At 37.5% G+C, this 25,736-nt stretch overlaps 1 protein-coding gene across 9 annotated transcripts in view; it reads right to left on the bottom strand.

The window, feature by feature from the left end:
* ELMOD1 (ELMO domain containing 1) overlaps nucleotides 1–25,736 on the bottom strand; it is an 86,131-nt gene that overhangs the window by 14,911 nt on the left and 45,484 nt on the right. For all 9 annotated transcript variants that reach the window (XM_086339031.1, XM_086339029.1, XM_086339023.1 and 6 more), the window contains 4 exons: nucleotides 25,237–25,366; nucleotides 7,082–7,215; nucleotides 4,022–4,090; nucleotides 553–603 (listed from right to left, as the gene is read on the bottom strand). In XM_086339031.1, the coding sequence (XP_086195157.1) occupies nucleotides 553–603; nucleotides 4,022–4,090; nucleotides 7,082–7,215; nucleotides 25,237–25,366 (384 nt within the window). The remainder of the gene's footprint in view (nucleotides 1–552; nucleotides 604–4,021; nucleotides 4,091–7,081; nucleotides 7,216–25,236; nucleotides 25,367–25,736) is intronic.

Here is a 25,736-nt window from a genome sequence, read left to right as displayed (position 1 = left end):
CTATATTTTTGAAATTTTCTATAATAAATCAAATATTACTTTTAAAATGAGGAAAAATTAGTATCTTAATACTCAGGGTATATTTTCTAGTTCATTTTCCACATGTCTATTCAAAATTAAGTCAAATGGATTCTTAAGTCTTCTCTGGTACTGTAAATCCAGCACATAAAAAAGAAGTACTCTGTTCAGAAATATTTTTGGATGACATGAGGCATTATGTCCTAAAGTAAAATTTGAACTAATAGCTAGACACTTGATAGAAATCCTTAAAAGCAAACTAGCAAATACAATTCCAAATTCTGATTTTTGAAAATCATTTCCATACAGTTATAACTTTCTAAACCTTATGACTAGAACACAAGCAAAGTAGTATCATATAATCATATAAGTAAATCCAAATAACATAAACAGGTCCTTTTCAAAACTGGATTATTTATTTCCATCAGGACAAATGGATTTTCATCCTTGCCATTTTTTGCTGTGCTCTTAGGACATTTTGTTCTGGTTCTGGCTCAGACTGACAACCCGTTATATATGGAGTCCCAGACTCACCCAATTGCTTTATCCATCCTTTTCTTCTCCCATTCTGCTTTGCTGAACTTGCTGAATAAATGAGTGAACAAATAAGTAAATATGTAAGATCTGATCTCTAATTAGCAGCTGTTCTCTTTTAATGTTTTTTCTTTAAACTGTTGACTAGATGTGGGGAAGCCTATAACTAAGTTATGAAACACTAATCAATTTAAATGTTATTAACTAAAAAGCTACAATGCAATTTGTACAGAGCTCAGAAATGGAATTATTTAAAGCCATGGTATTTATCCCTTATTCACTATAGTACAGTAGTGAGAGACAGACCTAAAAGTCAAATGTACTCTTTTATGTTATCCATTAATTATCAAACAATACTTCCTCCATGAAACCTCATCTGGTATTGCTCTCTCCTCTAGCAAGATGCTACCTCACTTTCTCATGATTTCCCACACTGCGCTTCATCTGGTTTTCCCTCATGGTAATTATATTATTTAACCTTATTTGTGATGTCTTATACACAGCAGATTCCAAATAAACATTTACTGATAGTGAAAGAAAGAAAGAAGGACAGAAAAAAAGGGGGGAGGGAGGGGAGAAGGGAAGGAGAGACACATAAGCTTTAAAAATTCTGTTCCAACAAGTGCTATAGCATATCCTCTTGCTAAGCTGAGATAACTAACCCATAGCAGACACATTTTAACACATTTTTTATAATCGGAGCTTATGAATAAGACTATCTGAAGAAATGGTACTACAATAAAGGCATTCTGAAAATACTAACTTGCATTCTATTATTTTGTGTACTTTCTTATGCCCCTTCTCACCCACTTCCATACTGCCAACATCTTGTAGGCAGGAACCACCTTGGACTCTTCTCTGTGGCCAATGTGACCTTCATTCAGTGCTCTACACTAAAAACTGTCGTTAGTCTTGGAACTAAATACAATTTTCAAACTAGAGTTATTACGAACATTTAGCTTCCATCTAAGTAAGAGAAAGAGTTCTTCATAAAACAATGCAAACACTACATCAAAAGACACACATGTTATACACAGCACAAGCCCACAAAAACATGATGCAAAATTGGTGTTTTACTCTAAGTACTTTCTACTCTATAAATGACTGGCTCTACTTCAAAGTAACTGTCTTTAATTCATGTCAAAATAAGCCACTTCTTTTTAAAGTGTAACTGCCAATTATCAGCCAAAGAGGCATCGGGAGATTTTTACCTTAACCGACTCATACCCAAACTAAAAAGAGTTAGGTGTGAAATTTAAGAAATTTTGTATAAACAAATTTATAAGCAGCTCTTTTCAACAAAGCTTTATAAATTCATAGTGTCTCTGTATTTTGTTAAATTAAATCTATCTGCACTGGAAATGTAAGAAAAGGCCAAATGACCTCCACTCATTTCAATACTTATAAGTAATGATACTCTATAGGATGTCGAGCCCAAACAGAAGGAATTCCTCTCTTCAGGAAACATACACACCACAAACAAGCACAAAAACAAATGGTCAAAATTCTCCTCTTAAACTCCAATCTACTTTTATCCCTCAAGTTACTTCAGGATAGATCTTCACAAGAGCAACAATGTATAATGCTTGCTGAAGGGCAGACAAGGGGAAACCTTCCTTAGTATTTACTGGCTTCTCCCTGTTCAGCACCTGAAATATTCAGGGTCTGAAAGAATCTGGGGTGATATCACAATGGGTTAATAAATATTTCTTTCAGATACTGGTGAAGGACAGTGGTGATTTCAAGACATTCTGATTTGTATTCAATGACATTTACCATCAATTTGAAGTGGTTAATAGTTGAACTTCATCTAGTCAATTTTATTTGTAGCTTGAGGGACAAAGGATTTGCATGCCCCTCCACCCCACACATTCTAGTCTCTTCTTAAGTGTAAACACACAAACCCTTAATACTTCCTCTCTGATGGCCAACACAGGATATAAAATTATAAAGCTTTTCTTTCAGAATGGTTCATAGACAAAACTAATCCCTCTCCAATAGTTTATTAACAAATATTTTAAGCTTATTGCCACTTCCCAAGGACCATGAAGGATTCATGTCTTCTACTTAATGCTTCTCCACAGAATAACAGTGCAGACAGACTCCTCAGCCAATTTTAATTATAGAGAGTTCAGAATCTCTACATTAACAGAAACACGTAATTCAATGTAGTTAAAAAATTAAAATAGCTTGATTTTAGCCACGCAATGTATGAAGAAAGAGTTAAGGGATCTTAGTGTTTTTCTCAAAGTAAATAAAAGATAAACAAAATGAAAATTTAACCTTATAAAAGATTATAATTATAAATTTGGGAAGTATAGTATAATTTAATGAATCTTAGCCATTGAAGCTACAGTCAGTATAATATAAGATAAGAGGGGAGCCCCAAAGTCAATCTATACCACTCATAGATTCTGAGAGTGGTATGATAAAATTTGGGACTTATTTAGTAATCATGAACACTAACAAGGACTCTGTTCATGCTGAGAAGCAAAAAGTGATACAAAAATATGAATACATAATAGAAGAACTCCTTATAATAAGAGTGACTAAAGCATGTATATACTCTTCATAATAATACAATTAGAAATACATTAATAGAAGAGTTAATATGCTTTGTGCAACAAAATTCCCAAATAAAATGTCCATCTCTTGGAGTAGATGGGATCAGAGATATGTGGTAATGTGTTCAGCCTTAGGTGACATTTCAAAATGTTTTTTCAACAGACACAGTTGTAGAAAGACTCTGACATTTTCTATCAGGTCAGTCTAATCTGATTTTTCCTTTACCAAAATGCAGGCCAAATGTAACGAACTATATTATATAAAATGTCGGGAAATGTTTGCTTTTAGAAATTTTTCATGAATTTATATTTCTTGAAAAATTCTTACCCATACTTAGCCTAAAATAAAAGTGAGAAAAAGCAAAAGCACAGAAAAATACCTTATTTCCTCTTTAGTGATATCCCTTAATGCAATCGGTTAAAAAAAAATTTAGAAAGTTAAATGAAAACACAAACAATTTACAATCTGGAATTTTATTAAGAAAATAAAAGAGCCTCAGCAATTTCAGACGTTCTCACTTGGTCTCTGACTCCAAGACTTCCATTCTTCCCTCTATTCCCCCTCTCTGGTCTCTTGTGTTTCACTTCTTTCATACTCTACTGTCTCCTTCCTCTATGCCCATCTACTACTCAATCTTCTCAGACACCAGGGGTACTACTAATCCCTTCAGGTAAATACATATTTCACTTGAACTGTGCCACTCTACATCCTAAAACCTGTAACAAGTCTGACATTTTAACTTTCCTATTCAGCATTTGTCAAAAGTGCTTGTTTAAAAGAGCTGTAAGCCTCACTTTTGGTGGCTTGACTCTCTTGAGAATCTCATCAATAGAGCCATATAGGAGATGAAGTTAATTCTACCTAATTTACAAAACCTAATTCACCTTTTATTTTTAATGATTACCTGCATTTGGGGTGAAGAGAATCAGAGAGGACCTGCTGAGCTGCTGCAGCATCTCTTTCTGCAAAATACCTGCAGTTGGAGGGAAAAGAAAACCATAACTCCGGACCTTATGAATACATTCATTTCAATCCAATTTGAGGTCATTTCGGATTCAGAGATGGATACCAACATAAGTGATATCACTTGTTTCAGCTCCTCCAGAGAATGAACAGCTTTTCATAACAGAATTTTCTAAATACAATGAGAATCTAATAGGGTAGTTGTAAAATCCACAAAGTTTTAGGAATGATTCCAGTAGGTTTGAACATTTAATTATGAACTTTACCATTCCCCAGAGAGCCAAAGATATTCTTAATGAGAGTTATAGATTCTTTTGTTTGTTTGCTTTTAATTTATTTTTTAATTGAAGGATAATTGCTTTATAGAAGAGGGTTACAGATTCTTAATAGGAAGGCAGGATGAGGCCCCTCAGAAGGCAGAAAAGGCCTGGTTGAAGGCAACATGGTGAGAGGTTCTGACAGCCAAACAGCAGAGAAAGGATGAGACTAGATGAGGGTCAGTGTATTTTCTTGGAGAATATTCTTGGGGTGAATTTTGGATGAAAATATCTTACAGAGCATAGAGATGTTAAAATTCTGTTTTGGGGGAAAAGGGGCAATGAATTTCCTAACAAATACAAAAAGCTTACATACCCTCAAAAATATATCATAAAAGTTACTTCATAAAGACAATTATAAAATACAATTAAGTATAGCATATATTATTTGATTTGATGTGTATATAATTTCCTGAATATATCTAAAGGATAAAACAAGCTCTTAAATTTTCTTACAAAAAGGTCAAAGATAGTCAGCAAATTTCATAAACATATCTGTGATTATTAATGAAATTGAGTCTCTTCATACTTTTGTTGATCATCTAGGTTTCTTTTTTTATAGCCTATCTGTTACTATTTCTTGGTCCAGTATATCTACAAATACATTCAAATAAATAAGATAAATAAACCCTCAGAGCCTAATATACTAGAGATGGATCCTTTATCATGTATATGAATGTCAATCTTGGTTTTCATTTTGTCTATGGTGGCTTATCTTACAGAAAGTCTCACTTTTAATGTCTGAGAGCCATTGATTTCTCTTTTACAGCTGTGCTTTTTTGGTTTTTGTCTTTAAGAGATCCCTCCTTACTCACATATTTCAAAGATTTTCTCCTAAAAGTTGTAAACAGTTGTTTTTGACATTCATCTTGTAAACTGAGGCAAGGTAGATATTTATTTTTCAAATAGAACGTCAACTGTCCCAGCTGTACTTATCAAAAGCTCATCCTTTACATACTTATTTGCAACCCCACCTTTACTTTTCTATTCATTCACACATTACATAATAATGTAACATTTAAAACACTTCATAAAAGAATGGGTGACTATTCACACAAAGAACAAACTAGTGGTTACCAGTGGAGAGAGGGAGGAGGGACAAAATCAGGCTAAAAGAGATACAAACTGTTGGGTGTAGGACAAGCTATAAGGATGTATTTTAAAACATGGGGAATGGAAGCAAAATTTTCTAATAACTGTAAATTGATTATGACCTTTAAAATTGTATAAAATATTTACCATCTTAAGAAAAGGCATGGGTGATTATTAAACCTCTTAAATTTAAAATAAAAGCAAAGATCTAGGGGGAAAATGGGTGCTATTAAAAATGTCAGTTTTTTTCTTTTAAAAACATATCACTACCCTTCCTAGGAACAACCTACAAGGATTCCTTTTTTCTTGAAAATGAATGGCTACAAATGACCTAATTTAAGCATGAAAAAAATAATGAGGACAATTATTAAATCACATAAACATACAAAAACCAGGAGTTAAAATGATAATTAAAAATATAGAGATAAAGCCAAGAAAAAAAAAGTGTGATCACTAACAAAGGAACTAGGGCACCAACTCCTCCCTCTGAAAACTGGTAACTTATTTACTTGAGCAGCTAGCCTGCCTGTATTTTAGAGAAACCAAACAACCATATTTAATAAAAGAAACTGTCTTTACAGAATTCCAGCCAAAAACTGTGGGAAGAATAACAAAATTAGAGAAACATTCTATGTACAATTAATTGGTTCAGTGACGATCACTGGAGGAAATGGTTAAATGGCTAGATGGCAACGGAGCCATCAGGCTGTGATTCCTCTGATTCATCTCAGCATAAAACTGAGAGTGGGGATGCGACACTGTCAACATGAACCTACTCAAGTGTTTCCGAATATCTCTTATTTTCAAGAAATACCGGGATGGGTACAGATGCAAACAGACAAATATAGACTGTGGGACATTTTATAGTACTGGAAAGTTGACCTAGATTCTTGCATGAGTTTAATGACATGACTGGGAGTGCAAAAGGAGAGGATAGAGGGGGAGCAATTGCTTGAATTAAAAAAGACCAGAAAGATAATCATTAAGTGCAATGCATAGATCTTACATGGAACTGGATTATGACAAACCAGCTATAAAAGACATTTTTGAGAGAATTAGGAAATTTGAATATGGTCAGGATATAGATAATACCAAGGAATCATTGTTAATTTTGTTAGGTGTAATAATGTCATTGGGGTTAATGTAAGGTAATATTCATGTCTTCTAAAGCTACATATTGACATATGAGACTGAAACTACAAACAGTATAAGATTTTCATTAACATAATTCTACCAAAAAAAAAGTGCTGCAAGTATTTCAAAATGTCAATAATTACTAAATCTGGATGATCAGTATAAAGGGGATTCTTTATAATCTTCCCTCTGTTTTTGTATACAACTGAAATTTTTCATAATAAAATAATTAAAATAAATTTGAGACTTGTTTAAAAGAATGCATGAAGTTTGCCAGATAAAAGGAAGATGGTAGTAGTTTTTTAAATTTTATGAACCTGAGTTGAAGTCAGAGGACTTGAATGTTTACTTGGAGTCTTCTGGGAAGTAGCTTCTAGGACTAATAACTCAACTTTGACATTTCTATATAAGGAGGCCAGACATAACTTTAAAGCTCAACCATTCTTCATTTTACTTACTGCAAATTGTACAGTCCCAAAAGTCCCATTCCTCGGAAATCTGTTTTAGGATCATCACCTTGGAAACCAATTTCACACCATTGCTTAGAAATCCGGGATTCCAGTGGAGTATTGGGCTTCAAGAATTTCCATAACTGAAGACAAGGAAAAAATTAGCTTGTTAATATACACACATATAATACTATTTCTTACTGGCTAAAATTTAGTAAACTACACTATTAAGAAGAACTTTGGAAATCTGAATATATGCAAGTATATTACAATTGCAGATCTGATTATCTTTCAATTATCTATGACAATAGCTCTCAAAGTATGACTGAAAGACTCCTTGGGGGAGCCTAAGACGTTTCCAGGAAGCCTGGGAAGCAAAAATTATTTTGTAATAGAACTAAGAGGTCAGTTGTCTTTTCACTCTCATCTTCTCATAAAAATACAGTGGAATTTTCCAGAGGCTGAATGACATGTGATGATGTCATTGATCTGAAGGCAATGGAATGTATACTTGTGTATATTTTACTGTTTTTAATCTTTCTGTTTTAGTTCCTAGTCAGTGATAGGTTTATGTGTATATGTGTGTATCAGTGCAGTTCAGTTCAGTCGCTCAGTCATGTCCGACTCTTTGCGACCCCATGAATCGCAGCACACCAGGCCTCCCTGTCCATCACCAACTCCCGGAGTTCACTCATACTCACATCCATCGAGTCAGTGATGCCATCCAGCCATCTCATCCTCTGTTGTCCCCTTCTCCTTCTGCCCCCAACCCCTCCCAGCATCAGATTCTTTTCCAATGAGTCAACTCTTCGCATGAGGTGGCCAAAGTACTGGAGTTTCAGCTTTAGTATCATTCCTTCCAAAGAACACCCAGGACCGATCTCCTTTAGAATGAACTTGTTGGATCTCCTTGCAGTCCAAGGGACTCTCAAGAGTCTTCTCCAACACCACAGTTCAAAAGCATCAATTCTTCAGCGCTCAGCTTTCTTCACAGTCCAACTCTCACATCCATACATGATCATTGGAAAAACCATAGCCTTGACTAGATGGACCTCTGTTGGCAAAGTAATGTCTCTGCTTTTGAATATGCTATCTAGGTTGGTCATAACTTTCCTCCCAAGGAGTAAGTGTCTTTTAATTTCATGGCTGCAATCACCATCTGCAGTGATTTTGGAGCCCAAATAAATAAAGTCTGCCATTGTTTCCACTGTTTCCCCATCTATTTCCCATGAAGTGACATACACAAAATCTTCTACAAAAGTGTTTTGGAATCTTCAAAAACATGTAAGAGAATAAAGGGAAGGGAAGAAAAGGAATAATTTTGAGGTCATGCATTACTCAAGTCCTCAGAAATGATTAGCTAACTTTATAGCAAAACTATTAGCAGCACTGTTAACAAAAAGAAAGTGAACTGACTTGAGTTTCATTTCTCATTGATAACAGGGACAAGAATAAATAAGCATCATATAGTTGAATAAAGAAAGATGTTCTTGGATTAGAAGAATCAATATGTGAAAATGACTATACTACCCAAAGCAATCTACAGATTCAGTGGAATCCCTATCAAATTACTAATGACATTTTTTCACAGAACTAGATCAAAAAATTTCTCTATTTGTATGGAAACACAAAAGATCCTGAACAGCCAAAGAAACCCTGAGAAAGAAAAATAGAGCTAGAGAAATCAACCTTCCTGAATTCAGACTATACTACAAAGCTAGTCATCAAGGCATATTGTACTGGCACAAAAACAGGCATACAGATGAAGGAAATAAGATAAAAAGCCCAGAGATAAACCCACGTACCTATGGGCACCTTAGCTTTGACAAAGGATGCAAGAATATACAATGGAGAAAAGACAGCCTCTTCAATAAGTGGTGCTCGGAAAATGGGACAGCTACGTGTAAAAGAATGAAACTAGAACACCTTCTAACACCATACACAAAAATAAATTCAAAATGGGTTAAAGCCTTAAATATAAGGCCAGAAACTCAAAACTCTTAAGAGGAAAAAGGACACTCTTTGACACAATTCACAGCAAGATCCTTTTGACCCACCTCCTAGAGTAATGGAAACAAAAACAAAAATAAAGTAGCAGGACCTAATTAAACTTAAAAGCTTTGGCAAAGCAAAGAAAACTATAAACAAATGAAAAGACAATCCTCAGAATGGGAGGAAATAACCGCAAATGAAACAACTGACAAAAGATCAGTCTCCAAACTATACAAGCAGTTTATGCAACACAATATCAGAAAAACAACTCAATCAAAAAATGGGCAGAAGACCTAAACAGACATTCCTCCAAAGAAGACATAGAAAATGGTCAACAAACACATGAAAAAATGCTCAGTACGCTCATTATTAGAGAAATGCAAATCAAAACCACCATGAGGTATCACCACACACCCACTAGAATGGTCATCATCACAAAGTCTACAAACAATAACACGCGAGAGAGAATGTAGAAAAAGGGAACCCTCTTGCATTGTTGGTGGGAATGTAAATGGATACAGTCACTGTGGAGAACAGTATGGAGATTACTCAAAAAACTACCGTATGAACCAGAAATCCCACTACTAGGCATATACCCTGAGAAAACCATAATTCAAAAAGACACATGTATCCCAATGTTCACTGCAGCACTATTTACAATAAGTAGGACATGGAAGCAACTTAGATGTCCATGGACAGAATATGGATAAAGAAATTGTGGTACAATCTATACAATGGAATATTGCTCAGCCATAAAAAGAATGAACTTGGGTCAGTTGTAGTGAGGTGGATGAACCTAGAGTCTGTTATACAAAGTGAAGTAGGTCAGAATGTGGAAAACAAATATCATATATTAATACATATATGTGGAATCTAGAAAAATGGTACTGATGAACCTATTTACAGGGCAAGAACAGAGACACAGAAGTAGAGAATGGGCTTGTGGACACAGCTGGGGAAGGAGAGGATGGGATGGATTGAGAGAGAAGCACTGAAATATATATATTCCCATGTGTAACACAGATAGCTATTGGGAAGTTGCTATAGAACACAGGGAGCTCAGCATGGTGCTCTGTGATGACCTAGAGGGGTGTGATGGTGGTGGGGAAGCTCGACAGAGAGAGGATATGTGTACATTTAGAGCTATTTCATGTGGTTGTACAACACTGTAAAGCAATTACACTTCAATTAAAAATAAAAATATATTGTCACCCTGCTTATTTAACTTGTATATAGAGAACATCATGCGAAATGCTGGGCTGGATGAAGCTCAAGCTGGAATCAAGTTTGCTGGGAGAAACATCAACAACCTCAGATATGCAGATGATACAACCTTTATGGCAGAAAGCGAAGAAGAACAAAGGAGTCTCTTGATGAAGGTGAACGAAGAGAGTGAAAAAGCTGGCTTAACTCAACACTCAAAAAACTAAGATCATAGAATCCGTTCCCATCACTTCATGGCAAATAGATGGGGGAAAAAGTGAAAATAGTGACAGATTTTATTTTCTTGGGCTCCAAAATCACTGGACTGTGACTGCAGCATGAAATTAAAAGATGCTTGCTCCTTGGAAGAAAAGCTATGACAAACCTAGACAGCATATTAAAAAACAGAGACATCACTTCGTCAATAAAGGTCCATCTAGCCAAAGCTATGGTTTTTCCAGTAGTCATGTGCAGATGAGAGAGTTGGACCAGAAAGAAGGCTGAGCACCGAAGAATTCATGCTTTTGGACTGCAGTCCTAAAGAAGATTCTTGAGAGTCCCTTGGACAGCAAAGAAATTAAACCAGTCAATCCTAAAGGAAATCAAGTCTGAATATTCACTGGAAGGACTGATGCTGAAGCTGAAGCTCCAATAGTTTGGCCACCTGATGCCAAGAGTCGATTCATTGAAAAAGACCTTGATGCTGGGAAAGATTGAGGGCAGGAGAAAAGGGTGACAGAGGATGAGATAGTTGGATGGCATCATCAACTCAACGGACATGCGTTTGAGCAAACTCTGGGAGAAAGTGAAGGACAGGGAAGCTTGGCATGCTGTAGTCCACGGGGTCATAAAAAGTCAGACATGAGTGAGCGACTGAGCAACAACAAAAAATAAAAAAGAAAGATCAATAACATTCATGAATAAACCTCAAAAAGATATTATCATTGTTAAGAGTTACCTAAAATAATTTATGATCAATTGCATTTTACTGGACAGATATAAATTCTAGACATTATGCTCTTTATTGCTTAAGAAACTGGTTGTACTTTTTAAACTTCCTATAGAAAAATAAACTCAGAATGTATTATTACTTGAGAGAGTGAGAAAGACTGAGACCCACAACTGTATAAACATGTAATGTTCAAAATATTAGTTCTTTCTAGTAAATGAAGATGGGTATGTAAATTTACTTTTAGGCCAAATTTACTTTTTAGGCTATTAATAGTATTTCATGTTATATCTTCATTATAGACAAGTATAAACAGAAATATAAAATTTCTTATTACTATTTAAGACATAATTCACCTTCTAAATTGCTAATTCTATGTTATATGGATTTTAAAGCTTAAAGGGAACTGTATATATCACATCTGACATAGTATAAAGCAAAGTCCAATGACAGGAAATACTAACAAAAAGAGTTGTAATTCATCAAAGTTCTTTTAGGCATGAATGCAAAATTACTTATTATTCAAGTGATAACAATATTTTATGTTTTAGCACAACAGGTAAATTCAATCTAAAGGGTGAGAAAAAAATTTCAGAGAAAAGAAAGTATATCTATCATGCTTGAAAATAAAATATCAAACTGATATAAAAAAACTCTTTTTTTTTTTTTTAATTTAGTTAGTTTTGGCTGTGCTGGTTCTCCATTGCTCGGCAAGCTTTTCTCTAGTTGTGGCAAGCAGGGCTACTCTCTGGTTGCAATGCATAGGCTTTTCATTGCAGTGGCTTCTCTTTTTATGAAACATGGGCTCTACTGCTTCAGTAGTTTCAGCACATGGGCTCAGTAGTTGCCACTCCTGGGCTCTAGAGCACAGGCTCAATAGTTGTGGCAAACAGGCTTAGCTGCTCTGACATATTTCTGATTTTCACAAGTCAGGGATCGAACCAGTGTCTCCTGCATTGGTGGGTGGATTCTCTACTCCTGAGCCACCAGGGAAGCCCCCAGAAATCTCTTTTTATATTGCCCATATAAGAATTTGCCAGTGCTGTTTATTCATCCAAAGACAAAATGTTGTAATTCACTGGGAAAGTACAAACAACTGAGAGAAAAGATTTCCTTAAAAAAAAAATCCTCTGGGAACTGATTTGGTTACTGCCACAGTGAAAACCAAGCAAACAAAAACAGAATGCAAAGCTCATCATATTCACTTGAACAATATCTGGAAGTAATCTCAAGGCCCTACACAGTTTAAAAATACCTGGTTTGATCAAGTGAGTGGAATAAAATGCCAACAGCAAGCATTTCATTTCTACAGTTAAAGGATAAACTTCCTTCATTTGGAGAATACTTGGTTTGGGAAAGTAAAAGCTTTGAGTGATAAAATGTTTTAAAAATAAATTAAAAAAAGAAATTCCATTTTAATAATTCAGTATATCACAACAGACTAGATTAATGGCTAAAAAGTGTTCTTAATTTCTTAACGTGTCACTTTCACGGAAAATGAAAGTCAATTATGCTAAACCACTTACATGAAGTGCTACCAATTGTTCATTTCCTGTAAGAATGCTTGAGTAACTGCCTACTGGATTCTCCTCTGATAGATAAGCTCTTCCCAGAAAAATAACAGGAGGCAGCAGGGTAGCTCTGAAAGGTAAGGTCATTTCTTGCGCCTGGAAGCTGACTGAAATCTTAACTAAGGTGGTGGGCCTCTGGTGAGGGGCTTTGATGAGTCTAGCCATCTAAGGCTGTACTACTGGGAGTAGAATGATTACAAAGCCACCTGCCAACTGCAGGAGACAAGGGTCAGAAGGGTCATTCTTGTGCAGATGACAAGCTAGAGATGTGAAAGCTGCATGCTGAGTCAGTCCATCATCCTGTGCTCTGTTTAATTCTCTCCTCTTTGCATTCAGACTTTATTGCAAGCGTATTTGAACACTTCTGCCCTGTCTCTGGTCTGCCACAGAACAGAAAGAGCAAGGGCATTTGTCTATCTATCCACTGAAGAAGAAGCAGCTCTATGATCAGACCTTTTAATTTGGGGTTATATTTTTTCTATTAAGTACATGAATCCACCTAAATTTTTGCCTTTACTATTAACTTGGTTAGAAAACACTTAATAGAAATGTCCATTTGAGTAACGCATATGGATAGTGCTACATCAATGTAAAGTGATGTTAATCAGTTGTATCCCAGCCTATGTTTAAACAACCATAAAAATAAAGGTTTTTTTTTTCTTTTCTTTTTAAAATAATTTTATAATTTTGGGTTTTTAAAATAATTTTATTTATTTGGCTGTTCTGGGACTTCATTGCTGGGCTCTTCCTCTAGTTGTGGTGAGCAGGGGCCATTCTCTAGTTGCAGTACATGGGCTCCTCACTGCAGTCACTTCTCTTGTTACAGAGTGGAGGCTCTAGAAACATGGGCTTCAATAGCTGCAGCACATGGGCTTAGTAGTTGTCGTGCCTGGGCTGTTGATCTGTGACATGTGGCATCTTTCTGGGCCAGGGATGGAACCTGTGTCTCCTGCACTGGCAGACAGATTCTTTGCTGAGCCACCAGGGAAGCCTCAGATTTCTTTTTCATAGTTTATAAGGAGAAACACTGATAATGGTCTCCTATGGTCTCCTATGTTTATATGGAGAAGGCAATGGCACCCCAATCCAGTACTCTTGCCTGGAAAATCCCATGGATGGAGGAGCCTGGTAGGCTGCAGTCCATGGGGTCGCTAGGAGTTGGACACGACTGAGCGACTTCACTTTCACTTTTTGCTTTCATGCATTGGAGAAGGAAATGGCAATCTGCTCCAGTGTTCTTGCCTGGAGAATCCTGGGGACGGTGGAGCCTGATGGGCTGCCGTTTATGGGGTCGCACAGAGTCGGACACAACTGAAGTGACTTAGCAGCAGCAGCATGTTTATATAAATGAAAGCAATTAAATAATTTGGCAATATATCACTCAAGCATCTAAACCAAGGGTCAGCAAACTTTGTCTGTAAAGGGTTAGACAGCAAATATCTTAAGGCTTTATTGGCCATAAGTTCACTGCCACAACTACTTGATTTTTTCAATGGGGTACAAAAGCAGCCATAGACAACACATAAATGAATGAGCATGGATGTGTTCCTATAAAACCTTACTTAGAAAAATGGGTGATAGGCCAGATTTTGACCTACAAGTTTTGGTGTGCTTACTTTAGCTCTAAACAATTTTGTGAAGTAGATAATAAGGATATTATTATCCATCTTAAAGGTGAAGAAACCTAAGCTCAATAAGTTAAACATAAACCACAGGCCAGCCCGTGGAAATAACAAATATGAACAAGACATAGTTTCTCCCTTGAGAGATAGCCTAGTGCAGGAATTAAAAGCCCTTTCTAACTATGTGAAAAATGAGAATAATATCAATTTTCTTCATCTGCAAAATGGGTATAATACCAATATTGGTTATTGTGACAATTAAATGGAATAATGCTATAAAACCTTTACTTTAACAATTGACACATATTAAACACTCAAGGAACATCTTATTATTGATTTTATTATTATCAGCTATGGAATTTTAATTAACTGAAGAAGACAATAAAGATCCTATGCCTAAACTTGCTAGAGAAGATTTCAAAACTCAATGAACAACATTTTTAAAAAATGAGCCAGATTCTACTCTGAGAGTAATGGGTAACAGGGTACCACAGTTGGATGGCATGGCTTAATCTGGGTCATGGTGAATGACAGAGTATGGGGGAGCTGTACATAATAGGATAAAGGAGAAATAGCTTAAAGAAATAAACTGGAAAGGGTCCAAAATGCATGTGAAGATGCCTTCTGGTTTTCTTCTACCAGACACCGAAAACCTGAAGTTTGTAATTGAGAATACAATGAAAATAATCCCTCCAGTGGTATTTTAGAAGATGGAAGGGAGAAGGCTAATAGTTAGTGGCAGAATTAAAAGGCTATTCTAATAGCTCAAGTTGGAAATGATGGCTAAAATAAGGCAGTGGGAACAGGAATCATTTGAGAGGTATTTTAGAGACACATGAGAGCTGGACTGTGAAGAAAGCTGAGCGCCAAAGAATTGATGCTTTTGAACTGTGGTGCTGGAGAAGACTCTTGAGAGTCCCTTGGACTGCAAGGAAATCCAACCAGTCCATTCTGAAGGAAATCAGCCCTGGGATTTCTTTGGAAGGAATGATGCTAAAGTTGAAACTCCAGTACTTTGGCCACCTCATGCGAAGAGTTGACTCATTGGAAAAGACTCTGATGCTGGGAGGGATTGGGGGCAGGAGAAGAAAGCGATGACAGAGGATGAGATGGCTGGATGGCATCACTGACTCGATGGATGTGAGTCTGAGTGAACTCTGGGAGATAGTGATGGACAGGGAGGCCTGGTACTGCGATTCATGGGGTCGCAAAGAGTTGGACACGACTGAGAGACTGAACTGAACTGAACTTAGAGACACTCTATGGATAAGATTTAGTGTCTTTTGAAGATGTAGAGCACCTCCCAAATTAGATTACAAGCCATTTGAGGGTAGAAAATATGTCTTTGCTCAAGGTGCCTATTATAGAGGGAGACAGCCCTTTGTAATTCACTAGCTGTGTGAATCGGAGACTGGACTAACATACTTTAGTTTGCTTATCTCTGAAGTAATGAAAACCAAGATTGGGCAAGATGGCAAAGTAGAAAGATTCTGAGCTCACTTCCTACTACAGGCACATCAAAATCACAACTATTTACAGAAAAATCATCAACGAAAAAGACCAAAATCTACCAGAAAAAAAATCTTCTACAACTGAAGATTAACAGAAGGAATAACAAGACAGGTAGGAGGGGTGGAGTTGCAATATAGTCATGTCCCATACTCCAGGTGGGTGATCCACAAATGGGAGAATAATTAGAAATGCAGAGGTTCTCTCCAAGGAGTGAGAGGTCTAAGTCTCACATCAGACTCCCCAGCCTGGGGGTCTTGTGCTGGGAAGATGAGCCCCCAGAGTATCTGACTTTGAGGGTCAGTGGAGTTTTTCTTTCTAAATTACCAAAGGGCTGGGAGAAATAGAGACTTCACCCTTAAAGGGCACACACAAAATCTCACATGCAGTGGGCCTGAGGGAAGAAGCATTAATTTGATAGGCACCCGGGTCAGACCTACCTGCTGATCTTGCAGAGTCTTCTAGGGCAGCAGAAGGCAACTGCAGCTCACCCCGAGAACACAGACTCTTATGACTACCATTTTGAGGAGTTCATTCTACCACATGGACAATGGTACCGGCAAGCACCATTGTAGACCGAGGACCCACCCCTGCTCTGGCCCAGAACACTGTAGGCACCAGCACTTGGACATGTCAGGCCAAGCAACTAACTGGATGGGGACAGAGCCCCACCCACCAGCAGATTAGGTGACCTTATGACATTTTAAACCCACAGTTGCTTCTGGAATATGGCCCTTCCAATCAGAGAACCAAGAATCCAGCTCCATCAATTACAAAGCAGACATCAGTCTAAGAATCACCTGGGTTCTGGCCCTGCTCTCTAGGGAACCTTCTCTAGCCTCTAGAGCAGCCTCACCCACCAGGGAGCAGATAACAGTCACAAGCCTACATACATGGCCTATCTACCAGAGGGCCAGGCCCTGCACTGGGACTAGCTAGGCTCTGGCACCACCTATTAGCAGGCTAACAATACAAGCTTTGGGATGCTCCAGACCCTACACCCAACTGTATCAGGAACTGACTCCATCCACTAGCAATCTGACACCAGCTCCAGGACCCCCTGGGTCCTGTAGCCAGATCCCTAGATCTGTACTCCACCCACCAGTGTGCCAGTACTAGCCTCAGGGCTACCCAGGATTCTACAGCAGCTGCCTCCTGAGCTGGTCCTACTGAACAGCAGGCAGCAGCCCCCATACAAAGCAGGGTCTGGCAACCAATGGGATCGGTGACTAACAAGCCTGCCATACTGCCCACATAATCAGCCCACCACAATAGAAGAACCCTTGAAGTTCTCACAGGGGGAATCCCTAAAACATAAAGCTCAGGTAAAGAGAGGGAAGTTTACTGCTGGGACACATAGGACGTCTCCTACAAAAAGCTACTACTCCAAGTTTGGGAAATATAATCAACCTACTAGATCATAAAAATTAAAAAAAAAGCAGGAGATAGTTTCAAGATGGTGAAGTAGAAGAACGTGTGCTCACCTCCTTCTGCAAAAGAACCAAAATCACAACTAAATGCTGAGCAACCATCAAAAGGAAGATGCTGGAACCCACCAAAAAAAGCACCCTATGTATAATGACAAAGGAGAAGCCACAATGAGATGGTAGGAGGAGCACAATTACAATGAAATCAAATTCCATATTAGTGTAGTGGTGACCCACAAATTGGAGAACAATTATACCATAGAAGTTTTCCCACTGTTGCAAAGGTTCTGAGTCCCACGTCAGGCTTCCCAACCTGGGGGTTATGCAAAGGGAATAGGACTGCTCAGGAAATCTGACCTTGAAGGCCAATGTGGATTCGACTGCAGGACTTCCACAGGACTAGGGAAAACAGAGACTCTACTCTTAGAGTGCATACACAAAGTCTTGTGTGCATCAGAGTCCAGGGAAAAGGAGCAGTGAACAAAGGATACAGAACCAGATCTATCTGCTAGTGTTGGAGGGTCTCCTGAAGAGGTGTAGGGGTGGCTGTGGTTTACTGTGTGTACAAGGGCACTGGTAGTAGAAGTTCTAGGAAGTACTCATTGGTGTAAGCCCTCCTAGAGGCCACCATTTGCCCCACCATCGAGCCTCTGGCTCCAGGGCTAGGTTCCTCAGTCCAAACAACTGACAGAAAAGGAGTGCAGGCCCACCCATCAGCAGATTAAAGTTTTACTAAGCACAGTCCTGCCCACCAGAGAAAGATATAGTTCTACTAGCCACCAGTCCCTCCCATCAATAAGCTTGCACAAGCCTCTTAGATTGCCTTGTCAATCAGAGGGCAGACAGAAGCATAAAGAACTGAAATCCTGCAGCATCCAGAAAGAAAACTACAATCACAGAAAGTTAAACAAAATGAAAAGACAGAAGATTATGTTCCAGAGGAAAGAAAAAGATGAAATCCCAGAAAAACAACTAAATGAAGTGGAGATAGGCAATCTTCCAGAAAAAGAATTCAGAATAATGCTCGTGAAGATGATACAGGATGCTGGGGGAAAATGGAGGCAAAGATTTAGAAGATGCAAGAAATGGTTAACAAAGATATAGAAGAGAGTCTGAGGCAGGACAAAGCCAAGGAGAAACACACCGAGACACAGAGTAATCAAACTGACAAAAATTAAAGACAAAGATAAAATCTTAAAAGCAACAAGGGAAAAACTACACATAATATACAAGGGGACTCTCATAAAGTTATCAACTGATTTCTCAGGAAAAACTCTGCAAGACAGAAAGGAGTGGCACAAAATATTTAAAGGGATGAAAGGGAAGAACCGACAACCAAGAATACTCTACCCAGAAGGCTCTCATTCAGATTTGATGGAGAAATCAAAAGGTTCACAGACAAGCAAAAGCTAAGAGAACCACCCGATCAACTATGCAACAAAAGGAACTTCTCTAGGTGGGAAAGAGACTGGCAATTTACAAAACAAAACAAACAGACAAAAAACCATGTAAATAGATGAACTGTTATAGCACAACTTTATGGGAACAGCAAACCTCCAAACTACAATAGATACACACAGAAAAGTAAAAGCAACCCAAACACAACACCAAAGATGGTCATCACAAGAGAAGAAAATGAAAGAGGAAGGGAAAAAAGAGACCTATAAAAACAAACCCAAAACAATTAAGAAAACTGATATAGGAATACACTTAAATGTAAATGGGTTAAATGTGCCAATAAAAAGACACAGACTGGCTGGGTGGATACTAAAACAAGACCCCTATATATGCTGTCTACAAGAGACCCACCTCAGATGTAGGGATATATACAGACTGAAAGTGATGCGTTGGAAGAAAGTATTCCACGCAAAAGAAAATCAAAGGATAGTTAGAGTAGCAATACTCGTATCAGCCAAAATAGAATTTAAAACAAAGACTGTTATAAGAGACAAAGAAGGATGCTACATAATGATCAAGCTACTGCTGCTGCTGCTAAGTCACTTCAGTCGTGTCCGACTCTGTCCGACCCCATAGACAGCAGCCCACCAGGCTCTCCCGTCCCTGGGATTCTCCAGGCAAGAATACTGGAGTGGGTTGCCATTGCCTTCTCTGATAATGATCAAGGGACCAGTACAGAAAGGAGGTATAACAGTTGTAAACATGTATGCATCCAATATAGGAGGCACTTCAATATGTAAGGCAAATACTAACAACCATAAAGGGAGAAATCAATAGTAGCACAATCATAGTGGGGGGCTTAACACTCTGCTTTCATCAACAAACAGATCATCCAGACAGAAAATCATAAGGAAATAGGCCTTAAATGACATATTAGAGCAGATGGACTTAACTGATATTTATAGAGCATTCCATTCAAAAGCAGCCGAATATATGTTACTCTCGTGAGCAATGGGACATATTCCAGGATTAACCACGTGCTAGGCCACAAGGTCAGCCTTAAAAATTTAAGAAAACTGAAGTCATATCCAGCATCTTTTGTAATCAGAGTGCTACGAGATTAGCAATAAACTACAAGAAAAACTACAATAAACACAAACACATGGAGGCCAGTAATATAAAAGTAAAAACCAATGGATCACTGAAGAAATCAGAGAAAATAAAAAAATACCTAGAGACAAATGAAAGCACAATGATCTGAAACCCAGGAATGCAGCAAAAGTAGTTTCAAGAGGGAAGTTTATATCAATACAACCTTACCTCAGGAAACAAGAAAAATCTCAAATAAAGACCTAATCTTACATCTAAAGCAACTCAAAAAAGAACAAACAAAAACCTAAGTTAGTAGAAGTAAAGAAATCATAAAGATCAGAGCAGAAATAAATGAAATAGAGACAAAGAAAATAATATAAAGATCAATGAAATTAAAAGCTAGTTCTTTGAAAAGATAAATAAAATAGATAAACCTTTAGCTAGACTCAACAAGGAAAAAAACAAGTAAGTACAATTGACACCACAGAACATAAAGGATCGTGAAGAAAGTGAAGTCACTCAGTCATGTCCGACTCTTGGTGACCCCATGGACTGTAGCCTGCCAGGCTCCTCTGTCCATGGGATTTCCCAGGCAAGAATACTGGAGTGGGTTACCATTTCCTTCTCCAAGGGACTGCCTGACTCAGGGATCAAACCCAGGTCTCCCGCACTGCAGGCAGACTCTTTACCATTTGAGCCACGAGGAAAGCCCGTAAAGGATTGTAGGAGACTACTGTAAACAACTGTATGCCAATGAAATGAACAACCTAGAAGGAATGGACAAATTCCTAGACAGTGCAATCTCCTAGGGCTGAATGGGGAAGAAATAGAAAATATAAACAGTTCTATTGCCAGTAATTAAAGTGAATCAGTAATACAAAAAAAAAAAAAAAAAAACTTCTCAATAAACAAAGTCCAGCACCAGTAACCTCCCCAGGCAATGGAAATACAAGAAAAAATAAATAAACAGAGAATAACCAAACTTACAAGCTTTTCCCTAGCCAAGGCATTCATAAACAGAATGAAAAGACAATCTATGGACTGGGAAAATATGTTTGCAAACAATGCAACCAACGAGGGCTCAGTTTCCAAAATATACAAACTGCTCATGCAACTCAATAACAAAACAACAAACAACCCCAACCAAAAAATAGGCAGAAGATCTACACAGACATTTCTCCAAGGAAAACATATAGAAGGCCAATAGGCATATGAAAAAAAATGCTCAACATCATTAATTATTAGAGAAGTGCCAATCAAATCCACAGTGAGATATCACTTCACTCTGGTCAGAATGGCCCATCATTAAAACATCTACAAACAGCAAACACTGGAGAGGTGTTAGGGAAAGAGAATCCTCCTACACTGTTCGTGGGAATGTAAACTGGTATAGCTACTGTGGAAAACACTGTGGCGTCTCCTCAACAGACTAAAAATAGACCTGTCATCTGATCCAGCAATCCCATTCCTGGGCATATATCTGGACAAAAGTATAATCTGAAAAGATACCTGTACCTCAATGTTCATAGCAGCAATATTTACAGCAGCCCAGATATAGAAGCAACATAATTGTCCATTGATAAATGAATGGATAAAAATAGAACACAACTCAGCCATATAAAAGAATGAAATAATGCCATTTGCAGAAACTGTGGTATTGGAGAAGACTGTTGAGAGTCACTTGGAGATCACAGCAAGGAGATCAAACCAGTCAATCCTAAAGGAAATCAGTCCTGAATGAATATCCATTGGAAGGGCTGATGCTGAAGCTGAAGCTCCAATACTTTGGCCACCTGATGGGAAGAAATGACTCATTGGAAAAGATCCTGATTCTGGGAAAGATTGAAGGCAGGAGGAGAACGGGAAGACAGAGGAAATGATTGGATGGCATCACTGACTCAATGGACATGAGTTTCAGCAAGTTTGGGGAGATGGTGAAGGACAGGGAAGCCTGGCATGCTGCAGTCCATGGGGTCGCAGAGAGTCAGACATGACTGACTGACTGAACAACAACAAAGAGATAATCATACTAAGGGAAGTTAGTGAGAAAGACAGATATCATATGGTATCACTTTTACGTGAAATCTAAAGTGTGATGCAAATGAACTTATTTATGAAATAGAAATAGATTCAGAACATAGAAAACAGATCTGTGGTTGCCAAGAGGGTAGGTAAGGAGGGATTGATTGGGAATCTGGGATTAGCACATGCAAACTATTAAATATAGAATGGATAAACAACAATTCCTACTGTACAGCACAGGGAACTATGTTCAGTATTCTGTAATAAACCATAATGAAAAGGAATGCAAAAAAGAATATGTATATGTGTGTGTATGAAACTGAATCACTTTGCTGTACATCAGGAGCTATTGTCTCTTGTGTATCCTGCATTGGCAGGGGGATTCTTTACCACTCGAGCCACCTAGGAAGCCCCCAGAAACTAACATAACATTGCACATCAACTGTACTGCAATAAAAATTTTTTTAAATATGATTAAAAATAGGCAGAAGATTTGAATAAACATTTTTTTCTAAGAGGGCATATATTTCACCAACAGATACATTAAAAGATGCTCAACATCATTAATCCTCAGAGAAATGCAAATCAAAACCACAGTGAGAAATCACCTCATTCCTGTCAAAATGGCGATCATCAAAAAAAACCACAAGGAAAAAATGCTGGTGAGGATGTAGAGAAAAGATAACCTTCGTATACTGTTGGTTGTAATATAAATTGGTGCATCCACTGAGAACAGTATGGCAGTTTCTCAGAAAACTAAAAGTAGAACTACTATATGACTCTGCAATTCCACTCCTGGATATATGTTCAAAAAACCTGAAAACACTAATTTGAAAAGATACATGTACTACAATGTTCAAAGCAGCATTATTTACAGTTGCCAGGATATGGAAGCACACTAAGTGCCCAGCAACAGATAAAGACATGGTATATATATTATACATACAATGGGATTCAGCCCCATGGACTTGGAGGATATTATGCTAAGTGAAATAAATCAAATAGAGAAAGAAAAATACTACACAATATCACTTACATATGGAACCTAAAAAAATAAACTAGTAAATAAAACGTTAAACAAGTATCATAGATATAGAGAACTAGTGGTTACCGGTTGAGAGACGGAAGCATGGAGGGGCAAGATAAGGGTAGGGCATTAAGAGGTACAAACTACTATATATAAAATAAGCTATAAGGATATTTTGTAAAGCACAGGAAATATATCCAATATTTTATAAGTAAATGGAGTATAACCTTTGAAAATTATGAATTATTATTTAGGGTGTCTCTGATAGTTCAGTTGGTAAAGAATCCTCCTGCAATGCAGGAGACCTGGGTTCAATCCCTGGGTGGGGAAGATCCCCTGGAGAAGGGAAAGGCTACCCACTCTAGCATTCTGGCCTGGAGAATTCCATGGACTGTATAGTCTATGGGGTCTCAAAGAGCTGGACACAACTGAGCCACTTTCACGTTCACTTTCATTGTGTATAACCTGAAACATAATATTGTACATCAACAGTACCTCTATAAAAAGTTTTTTAAATAAAGTTAATGATGAAAAAAATTAAGATAACGACCATCAAGAATCCACCTGCCAATGCAGGAGACACAGCTTTGATCCCTGGGTTAGGAAGATCCCCTGGAGAAGGAAATGGCAACCTACTCCAGTATTCTTGTCTGGGAAACCCCATGGATAGAGAAGCCTAGCAGGCTACAGTACTCATGGTCACAAAAGAGTCAGACACAACTTAGCTACTAAATAACAACAAAAATCGTCCCCCTGCCTATCTCGTATAGTTATGACTATAAAAATAACACTGACATACTCAAATTGTATCATAAAAGTTCTTGATCTGTATCTATGACTTCAATAATTCATTCATTCACTCGTATTTGCTGAAAACCTGTGTGCCAGGACACAAACAACAGATCAACTAAGATGATGTATATCAGGTACCCAAATGTCATTGATTCAGAGGGCATTTTAGTCATTTTAATGAACTGCTCAGGAGCATATGGCCAGTGCGTTAACTACAACATGTCTTTTCTCTTTCATCACCTCTTATTTCCCACCTTTGAGTTCCTTTAATTAAAGTTGACTATCCCTAGCAGAACACAGGAAAAAACTAACCAAAGAGATGAAGCTCAGCCACTAAGTAGCTAAAAGTAAGCAGAGGAGAAAAAGAAGAAACTATTGTTAAGAATAAAACTATTGTTACTTTTAATGACTGACATCAGATCTAGCACTAATTAGTAGGGATGAATGAGTCATCTGCTTAAGCATTTACATACACAAAAATATATACTACACACAAAATCACAAAAGGATACACTTTTCAAATTATAGTTTCTATTTACATTTTTCAATAAAATAAGTTAAAGCGGCTAAACAAATGTTTTCTTCCAATTTCATTACCGCCATTTTGAATTCTAGGAAAGGACAAAGAAGCACTCCAACTTAAAGAGCATCTATTTTCAGAAATGAATTTATAAAACATTTCAGATGAATAGTTCTAAAGACTTGTCTTCATTTTTTAAAGTTTTATTGATGTGTCATAATATAGTATCAGATCAGATAAGATTTTGAAGATTTTGCTTTGACAGCCCAGAAGGAGTGTTTAAAACTGCATATTATTCTTCAAACAGCTTTAATACACCATATATAAACTTTTACCTATTCTTTAATACTCTCCAAGTTACATGAATAAATAATCCTCATTAAGATCTTCGGTAATTTCCCCAGGGAGCTATTGTGGAAGCAGAAACCAACTTCATCTTCTTTGACGTCTACTAAAAGCCATAAGTGGAAATCCTAGGTCACTCTTTGACTAATGCTATTTCTATTGGTTTTTGACACAGTTAAACAATCTAAGTGAATGTGAAAGTATTATAGTTGCTCAGCTGTGTCTGACTCTTTGCAACCTCATGGACTGTAGCCCACCAGGCTCCTCTGTCCATGGAATTTTCCAGGCAAGAATACTGGAGTGGGTTGTCATTCCCTTCTCCAGGGGATCTTCCCAACCCGGGGATCGAACCCAGGCCTCGTGCATTGCAGGCATATTCCTTACCATCTGAGCCACCAGGGAAGCTCTAAATAATCTAAACTTGAGCCAAATGTGAGAGGCCATATAAATCACCTCTCATGCCTTTTTAGATTACACATGAAAATTGGCTTTAACTTCTCACATGGATTTTCTACTGAAAAATTTACCTTCAACATCTGAACTAGCAAGAAAAAGTAGGTTTTACCTATTATTTCAATGTGTTCGTGTCATATTCACCCTGGTTTCCCCCACATCCAGACCGGTGCCTAGCACACAGTAGGGGCTTGACAAACAGCTGACCTAAGTAAAGAACTGAAATGTGTTCAAGGACTGACCTTCAAAAGCATTTCTTCATGTTGGGGATTATCAGAATCGTAGGATTCTCTGCGCAGTTTTTCCACATCTGCAATAAGGTTTCTGTAGCCAACAATTTGCAGAAGGCAAGCCTGAAGAGAGATTCCCAATCTAAGGTGTTAAAAAATAGAAGAAACACATATGAGGAAAAACAAAACATATTCTTTGGTGTTTGTTCACTTAATGTATGTACAATAGGGCTTTTCATATTTATATAATATTTAGGAAATTGCTCAAATAGGATCTAATAGAAGCACAATTTTTAACTGAAACTCCACATGGACAATTGTGGAAGTCAGTTAAAATTTACCTCTCATTCCAGTCTTTTCTTAAGTCAAATTGCAATAATATGGCTTAAAAACATGGGAGCTCTTTATGCAGGTGACTTGAAAGATGTAGAAAATACAGGTGGTCATAGTTTCTTAGGGATCATTTTACTCCCTTAGGTAGATACATCAGAAACTCTTCAGAAGGGTGTGTG

This window comes from Bos grunniens, chromosome 15, assembly GCF_055505025.1.
Source record: "Bos grunniens cultivar Pamir isolate PY7600 chromosome 15, Bosgru_T2T1.0, whole genome shotgun sequence".
NCBI lineage: Eukaryota > Metazoa > Chordata > Mammalia > Artiodactyla > Bovidae > Bos > Bos grunniens.
This window is presented reverse-complemented; position numbering and strand designations above follow the sequence as displayed.